Below are 15,827 nucleotides of genomic sequence, written 5' to 3' on the forward strand. Positions count from 1 at the left end.
ATTTTGCGTCACACATCATCCCCCGCATATGCACCCAATACATATTCGCATGGCTAGTCAAAAGCGTTACTGTAAAAGTTGAAATTTCACACCTCTGCTCGGAAAATTATCATCTATAATTAATCTCCATACACGCTGGAGAGGCATGGCAGATATATAATTAGGAGGAAGTAGTAGAGACTAGAGAGAGATTAACTATGTATTCTTCTGGGATCAAGGCCAGAGCATTGTATTGTTTTATTGAGTGGTGAGTTGACTGGGCCTGCGCAGCCGCCACACTCTCCGGCCACCGTCGGTGGTACCTCTTCCGTTAGCTGCAGCAGAAAAAGTAAAACCTCCGAGCTTTAATTGCTCAATAGAAGAGAGAGAGGTTGTGGAGGAAGAGGAATTTATTTGGAAGAATGGCGGGAGCATACATGATGAGCATGGGGGAAGCACACAGACGAATACTTGAATATCTTAACCGCTTCTCCGACGCAGTCTCGACGCAAGACGGCAAATCCCTCAGCCGTCTCCTATCCATCTCCTCCGACTCTCACCACCTCCTTTCCCTCGCCGATGCACTCAACACCTTTCAGGTCCATTCACTCTGTCTGGTTTCCGACCACTTTAGCCTCTATTTGCGGTTGACTGCTTTGAGCTTCCTGATTTAAGAGCAGCTTTGCTTGTGGAATTTTGGGTTTCTTGTGAAGCGTTTTCCTAATTTCCCCGAGAATTTAGATCAGTAAATTGAGTTTTTTTTAATACAAAGCTTGGAATTAGAACGGTATTACGTAATGGAAAGATTAATTTTATGCGATGTATATAAGTGGCCAGAGATCAAGCTTGTATTATAGATGAAAAAAAAAGGCTACTATTGCAGTTGGCAAAAAGATTGTATTTTGGAGAATGGACTTTCTTTTTTCTTTCTTTATTTTTAAAGAGAAAAAAAAAAGGATTGTATTCGACATAAGAAAGGTAATTTGCTTCAAGTAAATCTTAATTACAGGTGAAGTTTTTAGGTTTTCAATTTGGTTGAAGCATTTGCTGTTTATGCGGCCCCTGTCCTCTACTTAGACATGCTCAGAATCCACACTTTTTACGACATTCACTGTGTACACACAGCTATGTATGTTTAAGTATATCTTCACCTTTCTAAACTGCACTGCACCTCCTACAGTCCCACTAGAAAGATTTGCTGATTTTGTTGTTTTTATGACTACAGGACGCCAATAGGCTGATTAGACAGTCTGAGGAATACTCTCAGTATGCTGACATACTACTTCCTATATTTCGCGCTTTGCAAAGTTATCGTCTCAGAAACCTGGTCGAGTCCTACCAAGCTTTTGAGAAAGCTTCCAAGTATGTTGATTTCATTAACAATAATTATATGCTTATTGGGATTTGGATTAATGTTGGGATTACAGTGCTTTCATTCAGGAGTTTCGTAATTGGGATTCAGCGTGGGCTTTGGAAGCACTATATGTACTGGCCTATGAGATTAGGGTTCTTGCTGAGAAGGTAAGAGCCATGTGTATGTGATGGTCATGTTTCCCCTGTACCGCATTGTATAAGTATGTGATCTTTCAATACGATTGATGTAGAGCCAGCTAATTCATGTCTTTGGAAATGTTTTGAAAATGTAGGCTGATATAGAATTGGCTTCAAATGGGAAGACTCCAGAGAAATTGAAAGGGGCTGGTTCACTCCTTATGAAAGTTTTTAGCACTCTTGCTGGAAAAGGTCCCAAGCGTGTTGGTGCTCTATATGTGACCTGCCAACTTTTCAAAACTTATTTCAAGCTTGGTACTGTTCATTTATGCCGTAGCGTCATAAGAAGCATTGAGACAGCTCGAATTTTTGATTTTGAAGAATTTCCTGTTCGGGATAAGGTCACCTACATGTATTACACAGGCCGTTTAGAGGTGTACAATGAAAACTTTCCAGCGGCTGATCATAAGTTATCATATGCTTTATCGCATTGTGATGCTCGGAAGGAAGCAAATATAAGGTCTAAGTCTGAACTTTTTCTTCTTTTCTTCTGAATGACAGATTACCTCCCATCCTTTGTTTCTGCATTTTGACAAGATTCCTTAAATCTACCCAAGTATATCAGCTTGCTGCCTGATTAACTGAAGCCTACATATTTTGTTCATAGCATAGTAATTTATTTCAACCGAGGATATTCTGTACCGTCACCTGAGGATTAGCCCAATAGGTTAACAGTAGCACTCATTTTTACTGTATAGGTATGGCTTTTGCCAAAATTAAATTTTATATGTGTGGACAGTGGTTGAACTGTAAAGTGCATATATTCATGTTTTGTTCTGCTAAACAGTTTTGTTTCTGTTGCTTCTAGTTTAAAGGTACATTATAATGGTTGCTCCTAATTCTGGCTTAAATGAAAATGAAAAAAATTGAAGATCTATTCCAGCTGGGGTCTTGCATGATATAGTGGCTTGGAATCTGTAGGAAACTTAGAGTAGAATGAGGCAGTTTTTCAACTGCTTATGTTGAATTACATTAGTGCTTCCTGGAGAAATATAGACACGTGGAACCAAAATTAATGAGAGGTGGGGAAAGATTTAGGTTTATGGTGTAGGCACTAGGCTATACTTATGAAGAGCACATCATCAACTCTGCCAAACTGCTCCTTGTCTATGGTCACTATTCCATGTTGTTAAGGCCAGGGAGAGATGCATATCGGAGAACTGGAATAGAAGAAAAATTTTTAAATTTATAGATGATATATTGAAATTTGGAAATGAGAAAATTTCTCCGAGAGCTATTAGATGGTTGAAGCTTTGGTGTGTGCTTGGCATGTTATTTTTTCTTGGTTAACTATTTTCAAGGGTAGCTCATCGGTACTGAATTTGGTGATTGATTTTCTTGGCATGAGCTGGGTAAAAGATGAATTAGTTGAAACTTTCTTGAGAATGGAGCATTGCACTGCAGGCAGTCTTTTCTGGTGATATGGATTGAAATTAAGTAGAGGCACCTTTCAGAATAGAAGTTTTTTGGTGACAGATTAGTGATAGTAAATTGTCCTTTCCAACATGTTTGTGCACCTAATGGAAAATGCTTTGTGAAAGTTCCAGAAAAGTCTAATCCATCCCTGACATTATTGAAAATCCTTTCTGAAACATAGATTTTAAATTGTTTGTTAGGCATCTTTTAATGTTTGGTATTTGAGGGACTGCCTGTCCAAGTATTTTGGTATACTGCTTGTATTGTTGGCCAAATATTTTAGCTCTAAGTTTTTCTGATATAGTAGGTTCATGGTGCTAATAGTTTTCTTAGTTGCATTGTACAGGATGATACTCAAATATCTGATACCTGTAAAGCTATCAATTGGAATTTTACCACACGCACAGCTCCTTGAGAATTATAATCTAAACGAGGTATATCCTGTGTCTGAGTCATAAATTTCCTTCCTTGGAAATCACTGAACTGTGTCGATATGTTTTCTTTGTTTTTCCATAACCATGATGTGATTTCTCATCCATGGAAAGAAACTTCACTAATCAATTTTGATTGTTGAAAAAGAAATTTAATTCAACAATTTTGCTGATCTTAGAGATCATGTTCTTGTTTCAGTCATACGATTTTCTTTATTTCCTTTACAGTACAGTAACATTGTGCTTGCACTGAAAAGAGGTGATCTTCGACTTCTTCGACATGCCCTCCAGGAGCATGAAGACAGGTATGTTCAATTTACTGTTATGTGATCAGTAACCAGGTGTCAACATGTTTAACAGTGAGGAATAAAATTGAGCACTCTTATCTCTCCAGATTCTTAAGGTCAGGAGTTTACCTTGTCTTAGAGAAGCTAGAGCTACAAGTTTACCAGAGATTGTTGAAGAAGATGTGAGTAGTAGTAAATACAACTGTTTTCTATGATTTATAGAGATTGTCAAATAGTAATTGCACTTGTCCTCATGAATTCAGCCACATCATCCAAAAGCAGAAGGATCCAAACAAGGCTCACCAGATAAAGTTAGAAATTATTGTTAAAGCAATGAAATGGCTTGAGATGGACATGGATGTAGATGAGGTATTGTTGGTTTCGTTTTGTTATTACACTGGTTGTTTTCATGCTTTTTTTTTCCTTTTCTTCCAATTGATATTGTTTAGACACTTACCTGCGGGGTAACCTCATTCTTCTGTTGCATCCGGTGCAGGTGGAATGCATAATGTCCATTCTAATATATAAAAATCTTGTCAAAGGGTACTTTGCTCACAAGAGCAAAGTGGTGGTTTTAAGCAAACAAGATCCTTTCCCAAAATTAAATGGCAAGCCAGTTAGTTCCTAGAAGATTCTGCTGATACGTGCTCGAATTCATAATGGTCCATTTGTTCAGCTGCCTCTCTTCTGATCTGACTGAATTTGCGGAAGATGCGATGGCGCTTCTCAGACGGTTAAGGTCCGCTACATCTCATTGTCTGACCGAGATTGGAGTATATGGCGCCGAATAGTTTTGATTCCTAAGCTTCATCTAAATTCCATTTTACTCTTGTAAGTGTAAAATTAATGATGTTTTTTGGGCTTGGGGAGGTACAGATTTTGATTCTTTGAAGCACGTAGAATTACTTCTGCAGCTATATTCTGCAGCTTGACTGGTTATCGGGTAGTTGCACGTTATTTTCTGCTGCTTCGAAAAGTTTTTAATGGTTCTATACTAGGCCCAAATGAAGGGTAGTTGTAAATTTGCGGCAGAGATTTGCTTATTAGTAGCTTTGTAACCAATGACCCTTAAAGATTGGCCTCCGGCGTCTTGTGCTATTTATTGTTGGCCTGGTCTGGGGGAGCCTAAGTTCTTCGGCAGGCTCGAATTATAGCCATCCTCACTAAAACTTGGACAATTCTTTGTTTAGCTGACAGATGATGCCAAATCCTGTCTTCACAGTGAGATTCAAGCCGAAATTAGAGTAGTCAGCTGGACGTACTATTATTGACGCATAAATTTGTCAAATTTCTGCATCAATCTAAATGATAAATCCAATTCATCCTGGCGTTCTATCTGTGTCACTGATGAATGTAACTTCAGCGTTATGCATCATGCTACTAGAGTTGGGGCAGTGGTAGGAAAGTTGTACACTGCAGGGCAAGCTTATCCGGTGGACAGCAGCTCAAACAGTTAAACACACGATCACAGTTTTGAGTTCTCAGCATGAATCTGAGGCGAGAGCCTGGACAATGCACTAAATGCAGCAGCTGGTCGAACTCTTGCAGAGTTCAAGAAGCAAACCAGCTTTTTATAAAACTAGCTCAACCTAAATCACATCCTTTTGAACAGATCTTTCCAGCTCCAACTTCCCCTGCCCCAAATCTCCCAAAGGAACGGCACCATGCAATAAAACCTTCTGGGGCTTGATCATTCCAAAAGAACAGTGCTAGCCGAAGGATTGTGCGGTAAAATATTTTTGGCAGCGGACACTAGAGGCAATCAGATTCTTTCCTTTGATTTCATTTCTCAGAATTTTTGTAGCAAAAGAAAGTAAAAAGATGATGTAAGATCAAGCGTCTTCCGTACCATAACCACAATTAGATAGGTGCTGAGACAAAATTGATATCAACTTTTTAACTGCGTACAGTGACCTCAGAAAACTGTTTGCAAGCGATTTGATCAATGTTCATCCCCGTGCCTTTTCAAACAATCAGTGTGATGCTCGGTGATGTCTTCCGGAATGGAATGGATGAAATTGTTTCAACTTTCAAGCATTATTTGCAGGGAGTGAGCTTTCGATATTTGATGGCATTAGTACATTAAAGCCATCTCCAGCAGTAGATATAATCATTCCTGGAATCTGTGCATGCCAGTGAAGTTCTTTCATGTCTTTCTGGCCCTGTACAAGTTAAAAAAGTGAAGTTTAACATTTGAACAACCAACAACTATCACCCTAGGTAGCTATAAAAAAATATAACCTGATGAACAAACAGCAGCTGTTGAGGCAGATTAGCAGGGGCATCTACTCGCTCCTGAGTCTTAGCTTTAAATTCAGCCTCCTCTTCATCATCTCTTTCCAAAGCAAAGTCCCATAACCTGAACAAGATGGACAAAAAAGTAGAGGTAAACAACTCACATAGACACACTTCACTTGACCACACACACACGCACAGAGGCAGCTAAAGATTTCTTACGTCAATTGGTTGTCAGATGATGAAACTGCCAAGGTAGACGCTTCATGTGGACTCCACTCAATGGATGTAATGGGATGCTTGTGATAATCGAATGTGCCCAAATTAGAATCACCTTCCTGCAGAGAGGGTGAGAGAGAGAATTCATAACAACGACAAAGACAATCAACATGTATCATACATAAAAGCACTGACGTTTGTGAAAAATGCCATGTCGGCAGGTTATCTCCACTATTTCTTTTAGGTGCGACCTTGGGCATGTTATGTTGGACTACTAAGTTGGTAAAACTGGTCCCAAATAATACACATTCCAACTAATATATCTTAATGGTTCCAAGTAATCCACATTCCAACTAATATAACTTAAATGCACTACTAATCATCCGCATTCCATCTAATATAACTTAACTACACTAATAATCATACTTCTAGGAAAAAATTGTATACCACCACATGAATGCATTAAAAATTCACTGTTCATATCTACTGTGGAGGACCATCACCATCTCCCAACTGCCCCAAGAATCATCACCCTGCCACAGCTGAGTAGTTCCATCCACCTACTAGTACTAGGAAATAGGAAAAATACTTTGATTTATGTCCCTCAATGACATTAAAATGCATATACATGATGGAGAACCATTCCAAAGCAGCCCATTCAAAACTTCAAGCACTTCATGCTTCTAAAGTAAAATGTTTAGAACGAAAATCCATACCTTCAACATTCTTAGATCTCGAATGGTAAATTTCCCATCATCACTTCCAGAGGCCAGCATACAACTTGCAAGCCTAGTTACAATCAGATGACTACATAAGTAAACTAACTTGAAGAAAGATTATACGACATTGTCAAATGAAAGCAATTTTAACACCTGTTCCATGAGATCACATTGACATCTGCATCATGTGCTTTTATCGACACTGCTGGAGACTTCCCTAAACGAGTATCCCATATTGCAATCTTCTGATCCACAGAGCAAGAGGCAAATACATATGGTTCTGCAGGACTCCACTGTAAAGAAATAAGTGACTTGAGTAATGTTCAACTAGAAATACAAAACAGAACTTTTACCACTTAGCAATTCATAGATCAAGTGATTTCTATCTCTTGGAGATGGAAATTCTGATTGAAAAATTTTATTGTACCTGTAAATCTTCAACACTTGCAGTATGTCCAACAAAAGGAGCGGTATCCACATTCCAAGTTGAACTGGATGTGGGCTCCCACAGATGAATACAATTCTTGCAGTCCCCTATCGCGATGAAAGAAGCATCAATTTTGGGTCGAATACAACATTTAGAGTTGCTGGCTGAATGCATGAAACAATAAACATGAAGCAGTACCTGATACAAGCCTTCCAGGGACAAGAGGACTCCAGTCTATAGCATAGCCTTCATCTTTATGCCCAAACTTGATTACAGGAGATTGATTAATTACTCCAGAACCTCCACGGCTGGTATCCGTCTCTGATTCTGCCAAAGCACTTAAATGAGAGCTGAAGTCCCAGATCTGCAAAGCCATCGGAGCATGCACAAATAAGAAATTAAAAGAACTGCATGCCTTCTAAGTATCTTAGCTTTCCAGTAACAAACACCTAAAGGCACAAAAAACCCATTTGTGAACTCACAAATTGGTTGGATGGTTCAAGTCAAATTTAGGAAAGAGTTTGATTGTCAATTCTATAATGACAAGCACTCCTGGACCCACTTTTCAGTGCCGCTGAGGTTAAATATGTGATGCCAAGGCCCTTGCATGTTCCATCAACTAAACGGAGTACTAACTTGAGTTTCAGAAAACCATAAAATTTCCCTCTAACATTTCTCTTTGTTTCTATGGTATTAGAAAACTCGAGGACAGAAATTCTCTCCTACCACCTGCCAATAAGATGGTGGAGGTACCATGGACTTTTCTAATGGTTTTGGTTCATATCTCCGACTTAAGAGGCTGCTAGTGCAACCTCACACACAGTTCAACAATACATTGAAACTCTTTTAACTTGCACACAGTTCAAATAGCATGGTATTGAAGTGGAATCCAAATTCTGGACTTAATTGACCAAAAACTCAGGAGCAAGAAACGGACCTGGACATGACCACTATCTGACCAAGAAGCGCATATATGGGGAGTTTGTGTCATTGCACGTATTCTGTTAACACATCCTTCATGAAACACCTTGCGGAGCTGTTAGATTCATTGTAAGGCATAAATTGTTAGGCAGGAAAAGAGAATTATATGAAACTGAACAGGTTTTACATGAAAGGAAGTATGATATACCCGCAAAACAGGAGGCTCAGAACCACTGCCCTCCTCCTCATCATCCGTGTCACTGTCATCACCACTATCACTATCCATTTCCGAGCCATCAGCATTTACTTTATTCGGAACTAGATCTCGTCTCTTGCCAGAAATGTTAGATACTTTAAAAATTCCAATATAGTTCCAGGAAGCTTTCTCTGCCTATAAGAAATACGAAAAGAAAAAGAAGCAAATCAGAAGCCCACATAAAAATAAATATAAATACAAACAAAAGAGCTTGTTCAGTCAATGGTCTAAGAAACAACAAATGCAGTAATTTTCCAGTTGCAAATGCTCAAGGAAGATTAAGACAAAGAGGAACACTGTAGAATAAATTTTACAGTATCTTCCAAGGCAAAAAAAAATTTTTTTTTTTTGATATACGGAATGATCTCTTGACTAAAAACAATTCCATAAGCCTTTTAGCTTAGCAAAAGTATCCCACCAAATTAAACTCTTCCTGCATGAACTCGTGAGTTTTTTGGTTAGGGTCCAATAAGACGGGATAACCCAATAAACTCACCTGAGTTCCGGCGACACAGTACACTGTATGAGGGAACTCTGTGCGCACCAATCCCAACGAGTCGTGAAGAATATCAAAACTGCTCAAAGCCAAAGAAAATAAATAAACAAACAAAACACTTTGATCCATTTCTCATCGAGCAAAACCCACAGCTCCCATTCCCACCCACTTCAATGACAATAAAAAAAAGGTACAGAAAAATAGTTCAGAGCAGACAAGCACACTGATACAGCTAATTAACAAAAATCACACCTAGAAAATTAACTAGGAAAGAAGTGAACAGTACTCAAACTAACAATTGAGATAGAGAGAGGAAAACAGTACCTCAAACAGGGCCAGCCAATATTGAAGGCATGGAGAGAATTGTAAGCAGTAGGGTCACACTCAAGCTCTTCTCCTTCCTCCAGCTTATCCACTCCTGGCTGCCACACTTTTGTTGGCACCGACGGCGCAGAATTTGATGACGACCCATCTCCTTTTTTAGCTCCCTGATAAAGATGTTCATGTCAAAATTCAACCTTTAATTGATTTCATAACTGATTTAACACGTATAAAGGAATAAATGGATAAAAGATGGTTTTTTTTTTCCCTTTTTCCTCTTATATGCTTGAGTTAAAAGAAGACGCAAAAGGGCTAGTACTAAAATTCGACCTTGTTCTTACGCTTGGCCTTCTTGGGATTCTTGAGGCTTCGAACCATTTTCAATTGCAACTAATATTCGTTTTGTTTGAGGGTGAGGGGCGGAGGAGAGGGAGTGAGAAATACGGAGTTTTATCTGAGGGAGCAGAACACTAGAACAGAATATGCACACCACTTTAGGGGTTTAGGGCTTTAGAATCGTGCGTGGAGCGGCGGACAAAGGTAGACGGGGCTCCAGTTTATTTTTTTCCAGTTTGTATAGATGTAAAATTTATGGGGAGTCGTACTGTACCGTTTTTGGTACATTACCGTACCGATGGCTATCAATTTACAGTTGAATTTACAAGAAAAGATATCAGCTCTTAAATTATTTTAAAATTTTAAATTATTGAATGATATAATAAGAATTTATTGAATTGCAATTATAAGCATCAAAAGGGACGGTGGAACTTGCAGTTATTTATGTTTGCGAAAGTTATATCTATAAATCCTTTACTTGGAATTCCTTATGTGCCACGCCACATTTGTAAGATTTCATTTTTTGCTATGAAGGCAATATTAGGGTCTCAAAAAGTTAAAAATGGTTAAGACCAAAGATTCTGCTCTACCTTTATACACACAGTTAATTCACATGCAGCATTCAAAAAGATTTAGTAAATTTTAAATCAAAATTCGTACGTACTAAGCGTATTTCTCATGGGTTGGATAACAATCGGATAGAATGAACCTCAGAACTACCAATGTAAGTCGTCCATAGCTTCAATCTGTTGCAAATTTGGGTGGATGGATACAAAATTTTAGCAGTGCACAAGTTCTGGAAAATTAATGGAAACTTGCTTCTAAAGTTATACTACTGAAAGGGTCGTATCGTATGTAACTCCAGAGGGATTTAGTGTGCAGAAGCCAAAGTTGCTTCCCCAGTCTGCAATTAATGTCTAAACTTCATTCAGCTTTGATGCCAATGTAATTAAGATGGAAACGTGAAGCAGGGACATGAAAATGTCTTGCACGTATAAGCTATGTGGACGTCTCTCAGACTATCTACCCGTATACATACTAATCAAGAAAAGGACTCCAGAATCTGCAAAAGACATAGGCAACACACGTAGGGCGACGAATGCTTCTGAGATCCAACCTCCTTTGCTTTTGTCTGCGACTAGAGAGCCCGGTCAAAGTTAGTATGATCTATGACGATACGCAATTAGCAAGTCAGTGTTATATCCAACTCTTTGGTCTGCTGTCAGTCTACTTGTTCTGCTGTAGTTGTATGTTCATCCATGTACTCTGAACTTGTGAAGAAAGGATCATTTGTGTCTCTTTTGCTCTTTCTGACAAAAAGGAACAAAATCATTCAGATAGCAGAAAGACTAAAAGAGTTGTAAAAATTGGACAAAGCAATTTTTTCTTTTAAATTACTTTAGCTGGACAAAGCGTATTGGATGGACAGTATACAAGAAGCCTGGAATTCGCCCGACTATACACGTTAATCACTAACAGGCCAAGCATTCTGTTTTGGTTATACACTTCAACAAAGAAAATTCTCCAAACATGTGATGACGCGTGCATGTGTTAATGGTGGTAAGCATTACAAGACGGAAATAAAAGAACCTATCTTTCAATTTTGTGCTCTGCACAAGAAAATCTTTTCAAAAAAGTGATGATGCACTTTCTTCTTCTTTTTTTTTTTTAATGCACTTTCTTCTTCATTGGGGTTTCATATCAACAATTCGAGCAGTGCGAAGTAAAAAACAACAAAAGCGAATCTGATCTCATCTCAAACATAAGCTGCTGACAAACCTGGGCTCTCGCTGTCTAGTAAAGAAAACAAGTATTCCAAAGCCCACGATGATTGCAATCTTTATCACCTGAGAATAAGAACAATTATAAAAATTAGCTCCAGTTATCTTGCTCTTCTGCGAGTATGTTAGTGTGCAGCATTAAGTAATATCACCATGTTCTGGAGTGTCAGATCAAAATCCATAAGGTATTGATAGTGTATGTTGCACCATGCAAAGGACTGGGTCAAGAAGTACTTCAGAAAGATAAACTTCTACAAGAATCATGATTATGCTCACAAAAGCAGTCATAAGACGAACATTTTCCAATTAAATGTATCAGGTGCACTGCCGAAAGAACCATGCTAGATGACTACGTACATATGGGAAGAATCATATAACTTAATTAACCTGTCCAACAAGTCCACCAGAGGCATCATTTGAGGAGCTCTCCGACCTTGATATTCTAGGACTCTGAGATTCTTTCTCACGCTTTTTCATCTCATAGTCAGATCCATGCTGCAAAATTGCTAAAACTAATTACCTTCAAATAACAATCCAGAATTGATAGCTAAATTAAGCAGAAGAACTGTACGTGTGGCCTGTGTGATCTGAGTTTGATCAATACTCCTCTATTACATGGAATGAAATTTGTAAAGCTGAATTTTTAATCAACTCTATTGGGGCTAACTAATTGCAATGGATATTGCTGATTACCCAATAATATATACATCAATGATCCTAAAATTGAGGTTATCAAGTACGTATGAATAACTGAAAGGGTAAAACAGTATGTGTGCTATCCAAAGAATGTTACTGCAACTTCAGAAAAAACAATAAAAGTCAGATACCTTCCTCGTATCGCCAGATGAAGAGGAACTGTTCTTCTTTTGATGGAGTTTGGCTTCAGTAGCACCAGTTCCTAACAAATTCATTACTCTCTTACCTGCAGTTGTGATACACAAGTGTTTTGTGTCATTTGGGAATATCCACATGCCAGAATTTTCAGAATTAAAATTCTCCTCCTCACAATATTTTACTGATTTTGATTTCTTTATAGAAGCCACTAGAAAATCAGTTTTTGTGGAATCGGTTCTTCCTTTTCCTTCTGCATATGAAGTGGCAGAAGAGTGCTGTTTCTCAGCAGACAACCGAAATGAGAAAGCTCTTTCAGAATGGTCAGTATGCATTCTACCAGATGTACTAGCTTTTTCAGTAGTTGATGATCTCTCTAACTGTGCACATGATTCCATCCATTCAATTGTACTCATTTCTTTTTCTACTGGTCTAATGGCTGCCACTAATTCACGCTCTGATGTCTCTATCACCTTACTCCATATGTTGCTAACAGAACTTTTGCCAGATCCAAAAGGCTCTTCCCTTTCATCAGAAGTAGCCAGGGTCGGTTTCATGTCCCCTGCAACAAATGGATTATTGTTCCTTCCTGAAGTTGTTTCTGTTGGTTCAGTGACATCCTTTGGGCCACAGTCCTTCAAATGACCTCCCTTCCCAACATTTTTCGGTTCAGATCTGACAGTTGGTGCTTTTACAGATGATTTCACATCCTGCTGGAATCCAGGTGGACCACATCTTGAATTTTTGTATGAACAAAAAATACATATACAACTTGAAAAATCAAATGCAGCAACATGCTAGTGCTAAAAAGTCTTGAAGTACCTTAGGCAGACTACTTTCAAAAGCACTAACTAACTTTCTCACATTGCTAGGTGTTTTCTCCAATGGACCTCGTTTCGGAGATTTACCGACATCATCATCCTCCAGCCTAATAGAAGCCGAACTGCTCTTTTGTAAAAAATCTAATTCAGTGTTTATGGAATCAGATGACTGTTCTTTGCCAAAAACCAGATTTACATCAACTTTAGGCACTGATGGCTGAGTGTCAGGCTCCTCTTCAGATGCAATCTGGTGAGCTTCAGTTCCATGAATCTTAGGAGCAGTGAATGTCCCTGCTCTTTTATCCATAGCCTTCTAAAAGAGGCGGCTTGACTGTTAGGAAATCTAACTGATTTAAAAATATTTTTGCCCGGAAACAACAAAGTTTATCAAGCAACAGTTTTGATCCTTAACTGGGTTTACTTGGAGGAGGTTTACTTCTTCCCTTTGATAATTAGATTGTAAACCAGCAGGGGAAACATCAGTATTTGGCGATAGACTGGCTAGCACTGTAACATTATTAAGGGTCACAACTTTGGGAACATTTCTTGTTTGTGATTCTTCAGAAGGCATAGCAGTCATATCATCAACAAAATTCTCTTCAAAAGAGGTAGAAGCAGTTACACATACAGGCGATGTTGTAAATGTTCTTTTATTTTCTTTTGCTGCCAAAAATTTGTCTGTCCTATTATATATTCTTAATTCCTAGTCAGAACTAACCTGAGACCTGCTGCTCGGCCTGGGGGGGCAAAGTGACAGAACCACCAAATGAAGTTGCAATTTCTGGATTTTCATTGCTAATGTAGGAGAAACTCTCTTGTTTCTTTTTCACTGCTGCTTCTCTCTGCAAAAGGGCTCGTGCACATGCAATTGTTAAATATATATATATCATAAGCTGCTGGAAGCAAGCAGAATTTAGCTTAATTTTAGCTACTAAGTTGCGATATATAACCAAATTCTATCGCCATTTATCTTTCTTACGTTTTGACATACAGATTTTAACTGACTCTTCTACAGAAATGCCGTCTTGGAAGCCTTTTAACTACCCAAAAGGCAATGCAGCTCTATCTCAGACGATATGGTATCTAAATAATTCTGCATTCAGTAAGTAGAAAGGAAGGGCAAGAAATGTGCTTTGCGGTGAAGGTGGATTTGGGAAAGAATTGTGACAGGCTCTGTTGATATTTCATACTCTGACTATCATAGAGGCCTTTTAACAGTTATCAGTCTTATGACCTTTCATTTATTAATTGAAGCAGTGAAATGCACAGCATCATTCATGTAGCAAGCCTGGTTTCAGATTGTAATCAAATGATTACAAGTCAAACAAAAGCATGGGTACACAGTACCTTTAAGCGGATGCGATTTCGCTCTTCTTGATTGAGAACAAACTGTAACTTCAAGTGCACATGCCCACCTCCATCAAGAGGAAATTTTTCATCCCAAGAAACCTTTTCAACAATCGACATTGTCTGAATGCCTGCCATGAACCCTTATCAGGCTCCGTGTGACTAAAATGATAAACCAGTAGGTAATATCTTTAAGTGATTTGGGGATGTGTTAAACCTGTGAGAGCTATTTCATTTCCCTCAGCATCCAGAAGCCTAACAACCAAATTGTCGTGAAGAGTTGTCAATGGGCTGCATAATGTTAAGCACATTAAGAGTCTTATCTTTCCTTGAGTTAATAAATTAAGAGGAACATCAATACAAAATAAAACTTCAAGTAGGGTTCATTACAATAAGAAGTCCCCTGTATCTGAAGTTAGATACTCTCTTTTCCCCAGGGAAACTGCATCACAATAGATATTCATCAATACATTCTCTCCAGTGTAACTATACAAGTAAGGGTGCTGAGGTCTTGCACCTTCTAACAATCCACCAAAACCTTAAAAGGGAAGGAGGAGAGTTGACTACTTACGCTTCAAGCATGTTGAAGGAAGGCCCTTGAATTCCATAACTGTGGTGCATCAGTAGAAATAGGTGTACTTGAGAAAAGTTTTAAAAACTTTCGTTCTGAAATATAACAATAAAGGGAGGGAGTCTCTCAATACCTGAAACTTGGACAGTTCCTGGCATCAGAAATGGAAATCTGGAATGGAAGTTGACCAAATGAGCTAAAACGAAGAAGAAAGTTCAGGGATTATTATTTTTGCGGCAAAAGATTCCAGTTTAAAATTCGAGAGTTTCAAGTCAATTGCAATCCGTATGAAATGCTGGAGACTCCTTGGACAGTTACGAATTCCTGGGCAGAAGTGGAATGCGGATTTCAGATTGGATGAAATAATGGAAGCCCGCAGATGCAGATGTGGTTGGACTGGAGGAAAGGAAAAATTCATGCTGGGGTCCAGTTTTTTTCCCAGCTGCTTATTAACCACCTCAAAAGGCAGAACGCCAAATTTGTACTTCTGTCTCTACTCTCTCCTCCGCCTCAGCTGTGGCTTTTTCGCGAAATCGTCAACTAATTGTTGTCAGGAAACTAATTCAGTAGTATGAGATTATCAGATTATTGTTGGTGCAAGAAATGGAACGAACTGATTTCTGACTCTGTTATTAGGCCAATGTAATTCAGCAGGATTGCATGGATTGATTAGAGGTTTCGAAACTTTTAAGCACGCATAATCGTTCCACGTGGGGAGTTAAAGAGCCCAATGTTTACAAATGAAATTGGCGGACGTTCTGCGAACTCCAATAAATGCAGAAACCATCATAGCCCTGGAAGTCCATACCATCATGAATGCCCAAAAATTTGATCGCATTATTGCCTAAGGAATATGATGGACCTGCGGAACACAGGCCCGTA

General features: G+C 38.7%; 3 protein-coding genes across 5 annotated transcripts; 1 reads left to right on the plus strand and 2 right to left on the minus strand.

Moving 5' to 3' along the window:
• Nucleotides 1-73: 73 nt before the first annotated feature.
• Nucleotides 74-4,695, plus strand: LOC113691958 (enhanced ethylene response protein 5). Its single transcript, XM_027210288.2, has 9 exons — nucleotides 74-578; nucleotides 1,205-1,341; nucleotides 1,407-1,500; nucleotides 1,626-1,990; nucleotides 3,293-3,380; nucleotides 3,606-3,682; nucleotides 3,772-3,846; nucleotides 3,928-4,033; nucleotides 4,161-4,695. Exons 1-9 carry the CDS (start codon nucleotides 402-404, stop codon nucleotides 4,290-4,292), a joined length of 1,251 nt encoding a protein of 416 aa, XP_027066089.1. The 5' UTR covers nucleotides 74-401; the 3' UTR covers nucleotides 4,293-4,695.
• A 722-nt stretch (nucleotides 4,696-5,417) lies between these two features.
• LOC140008438 (protein HEAT STRESS TOLERANT DWD 1-like) lies at nucleotides 5,418-9,775 on the minus strand. Its single transcript, XM_072052765.1, has 12 exons — nucleotides 9,589-9,775; nucleotides 9,262-9,425; nucleotides 8,938-9,016; nucleotides 8,394-8,576; nucleotides 8,202-8,300; nucleotides 7,463-7,628; nucleotides 7,265-7,371; nucleotides 6,991-7,130; nucleotides 6,835-6,907; nucleotides 6,122-6,237; nucleotides 5,906-6,023; nucleotides 5,418-5,826 (listed from the first exon to the last, which is right to left on the minus strand). The coding sequence occupies exons 1-12, from the start codon at nucleotides 9,634-9,636 to the stop codon at nucleotides 5,695-5,697; spliced, it is 1,425 nt and encodes a 474-aa protein (XP_071908866.1). The 5' UTR covers nucleotides 9,637-9,775; the 3' UTR covers nucleotides 5,418-5,694.
• Nucleotides 9,776-10,464: 689 nt separating this feature from the next.
• Nucleotides 10,465-15,821, minus strand: LOC113693599 (uncharacterized). Of its 3 annotated transcripts, none has more exons than XM_072052766.1 (12): nucleotides 15,079-15,821; nucleotides 14,946-14,984; nucleotides 14,765-14,816; nucleotides 14,592-14,665; nucleotides 14,375-14,505; nucleotides 13,746-13,869; nucleotides 13,440-13,624; nucleotides 13,029-13,340; nucleotides 12,203-12,916; nucleotides 11,763-11,870; nucleotides 11,374-11,441; nucleotides 10,465-10,904 (listed from the first exon to the last, which is right to left on the minus strand). In XM_072052766.1, exons 1-12 carry the CDS (start codon nucleotides 15,101-15,103, stop codon nucleotides 10,817-10,819), a joined length of 1,920 nt encoding a protein of 639 aa, XP_071908867.1. In that variant the 5' UTR covers nucleotides 15,104-15,821; the 3' UTR covers nucleotides 10,465-10,816. The 3 variants fall into 3 exon arrangements, with proteins under 3 accessions (XP_071908867.1, XP_027067948.1, XP_071908868.1); XM_027212147.2 differs by having other exon boundaries at nucleotides 12,203-12,919; nucleotides 15,079-15,820; XM_072052767.1 differs by having other exon boundaries at nucleotides 12,203-12,919; nucleotides 13,440-13,534; nucleotides 15,079-15,813.
• Between the last annotated feature and the right edge of the window lie 6 nt (nucleotides 15,822-15,827).

This window comes from Coffea arabica, chromosome 6c, assembly GCF_036785885.1.
Source record: "Coffea arabica cultivar ET-39 chromosome 6c, Coffea Arabica ET-39 HiFi, whole genome shotgun sequence".
NCBI lineage: Eukaryota > Viridiplantae > Streptophyta > Magnoliopsida > Gentianales > Rubiaceae > Coffea > Coffea arabica.

Bases quoted from the DNA above. Each gene is read 5' to 3' on its own strand.
- LOC113691958 (XM_027210288.2), top strand. From the start codon at position 402: ATGGCGGGAGCATACATGATGAGCATGGGGGAAGCACACAGACGAATA. The intron at 1,501-1,625 runs GTAAGAGCCATG...TTGAAAATGTAG, and splicing joins TTAGGGTTCTTGCTGAGAAG to GCTGATATAGAATTGGCTTC. The intron at 3,683-3,771 runs GTATGTTCAATT...TTATCTCTCCAG, and splicing joins CTCCAGGAGCATGAAGACAG to ATTCTTAAGGTCAGGAGTTT.
- LOC140008438 (XM_072052765.1), bottom strand. From the start codon at position 9,636: ATGGTTCGAAGCCTCAAGAATCCCAAGAAGGCCAAGCGTAAGAACAAG. The intron at 9,017-9,261 runs GTACTGTTTTCC...GGCTTTGAGCAG, and splicing joins ATTGGCTGGCCCTGTTTGAG to TTTTGATATTCTTCACGACT. The intron at 5,827-5,905 runs GTTATATTTTTT...TAACTTGTACAG, and splicing joins AGCTGCTGTTTGTTCATCAG to GGCCAGAAAGACATGAAAGA.
- LOC113693599 (XM_027212147.2), bottom strand. From the start codon at position 15,103: ATGCCAGGAACTGTCCAAGTTTCAG. The intron at 14,817-14,945 runs GTAAGTAGTCAA...ATTGTGATGCAG, and splicing joins TCCTTCAACATGCTTGAAGC to TTTCCCTGGGGAAAAGAGAG. The intron at 13,625-13,745 runs GTTAGTTCTGAC...CCTCTTTTGAAG, and splicing joins GGCCGAGCAGCAGGTCTCAG to AGAATTTTGTTGATGATATG.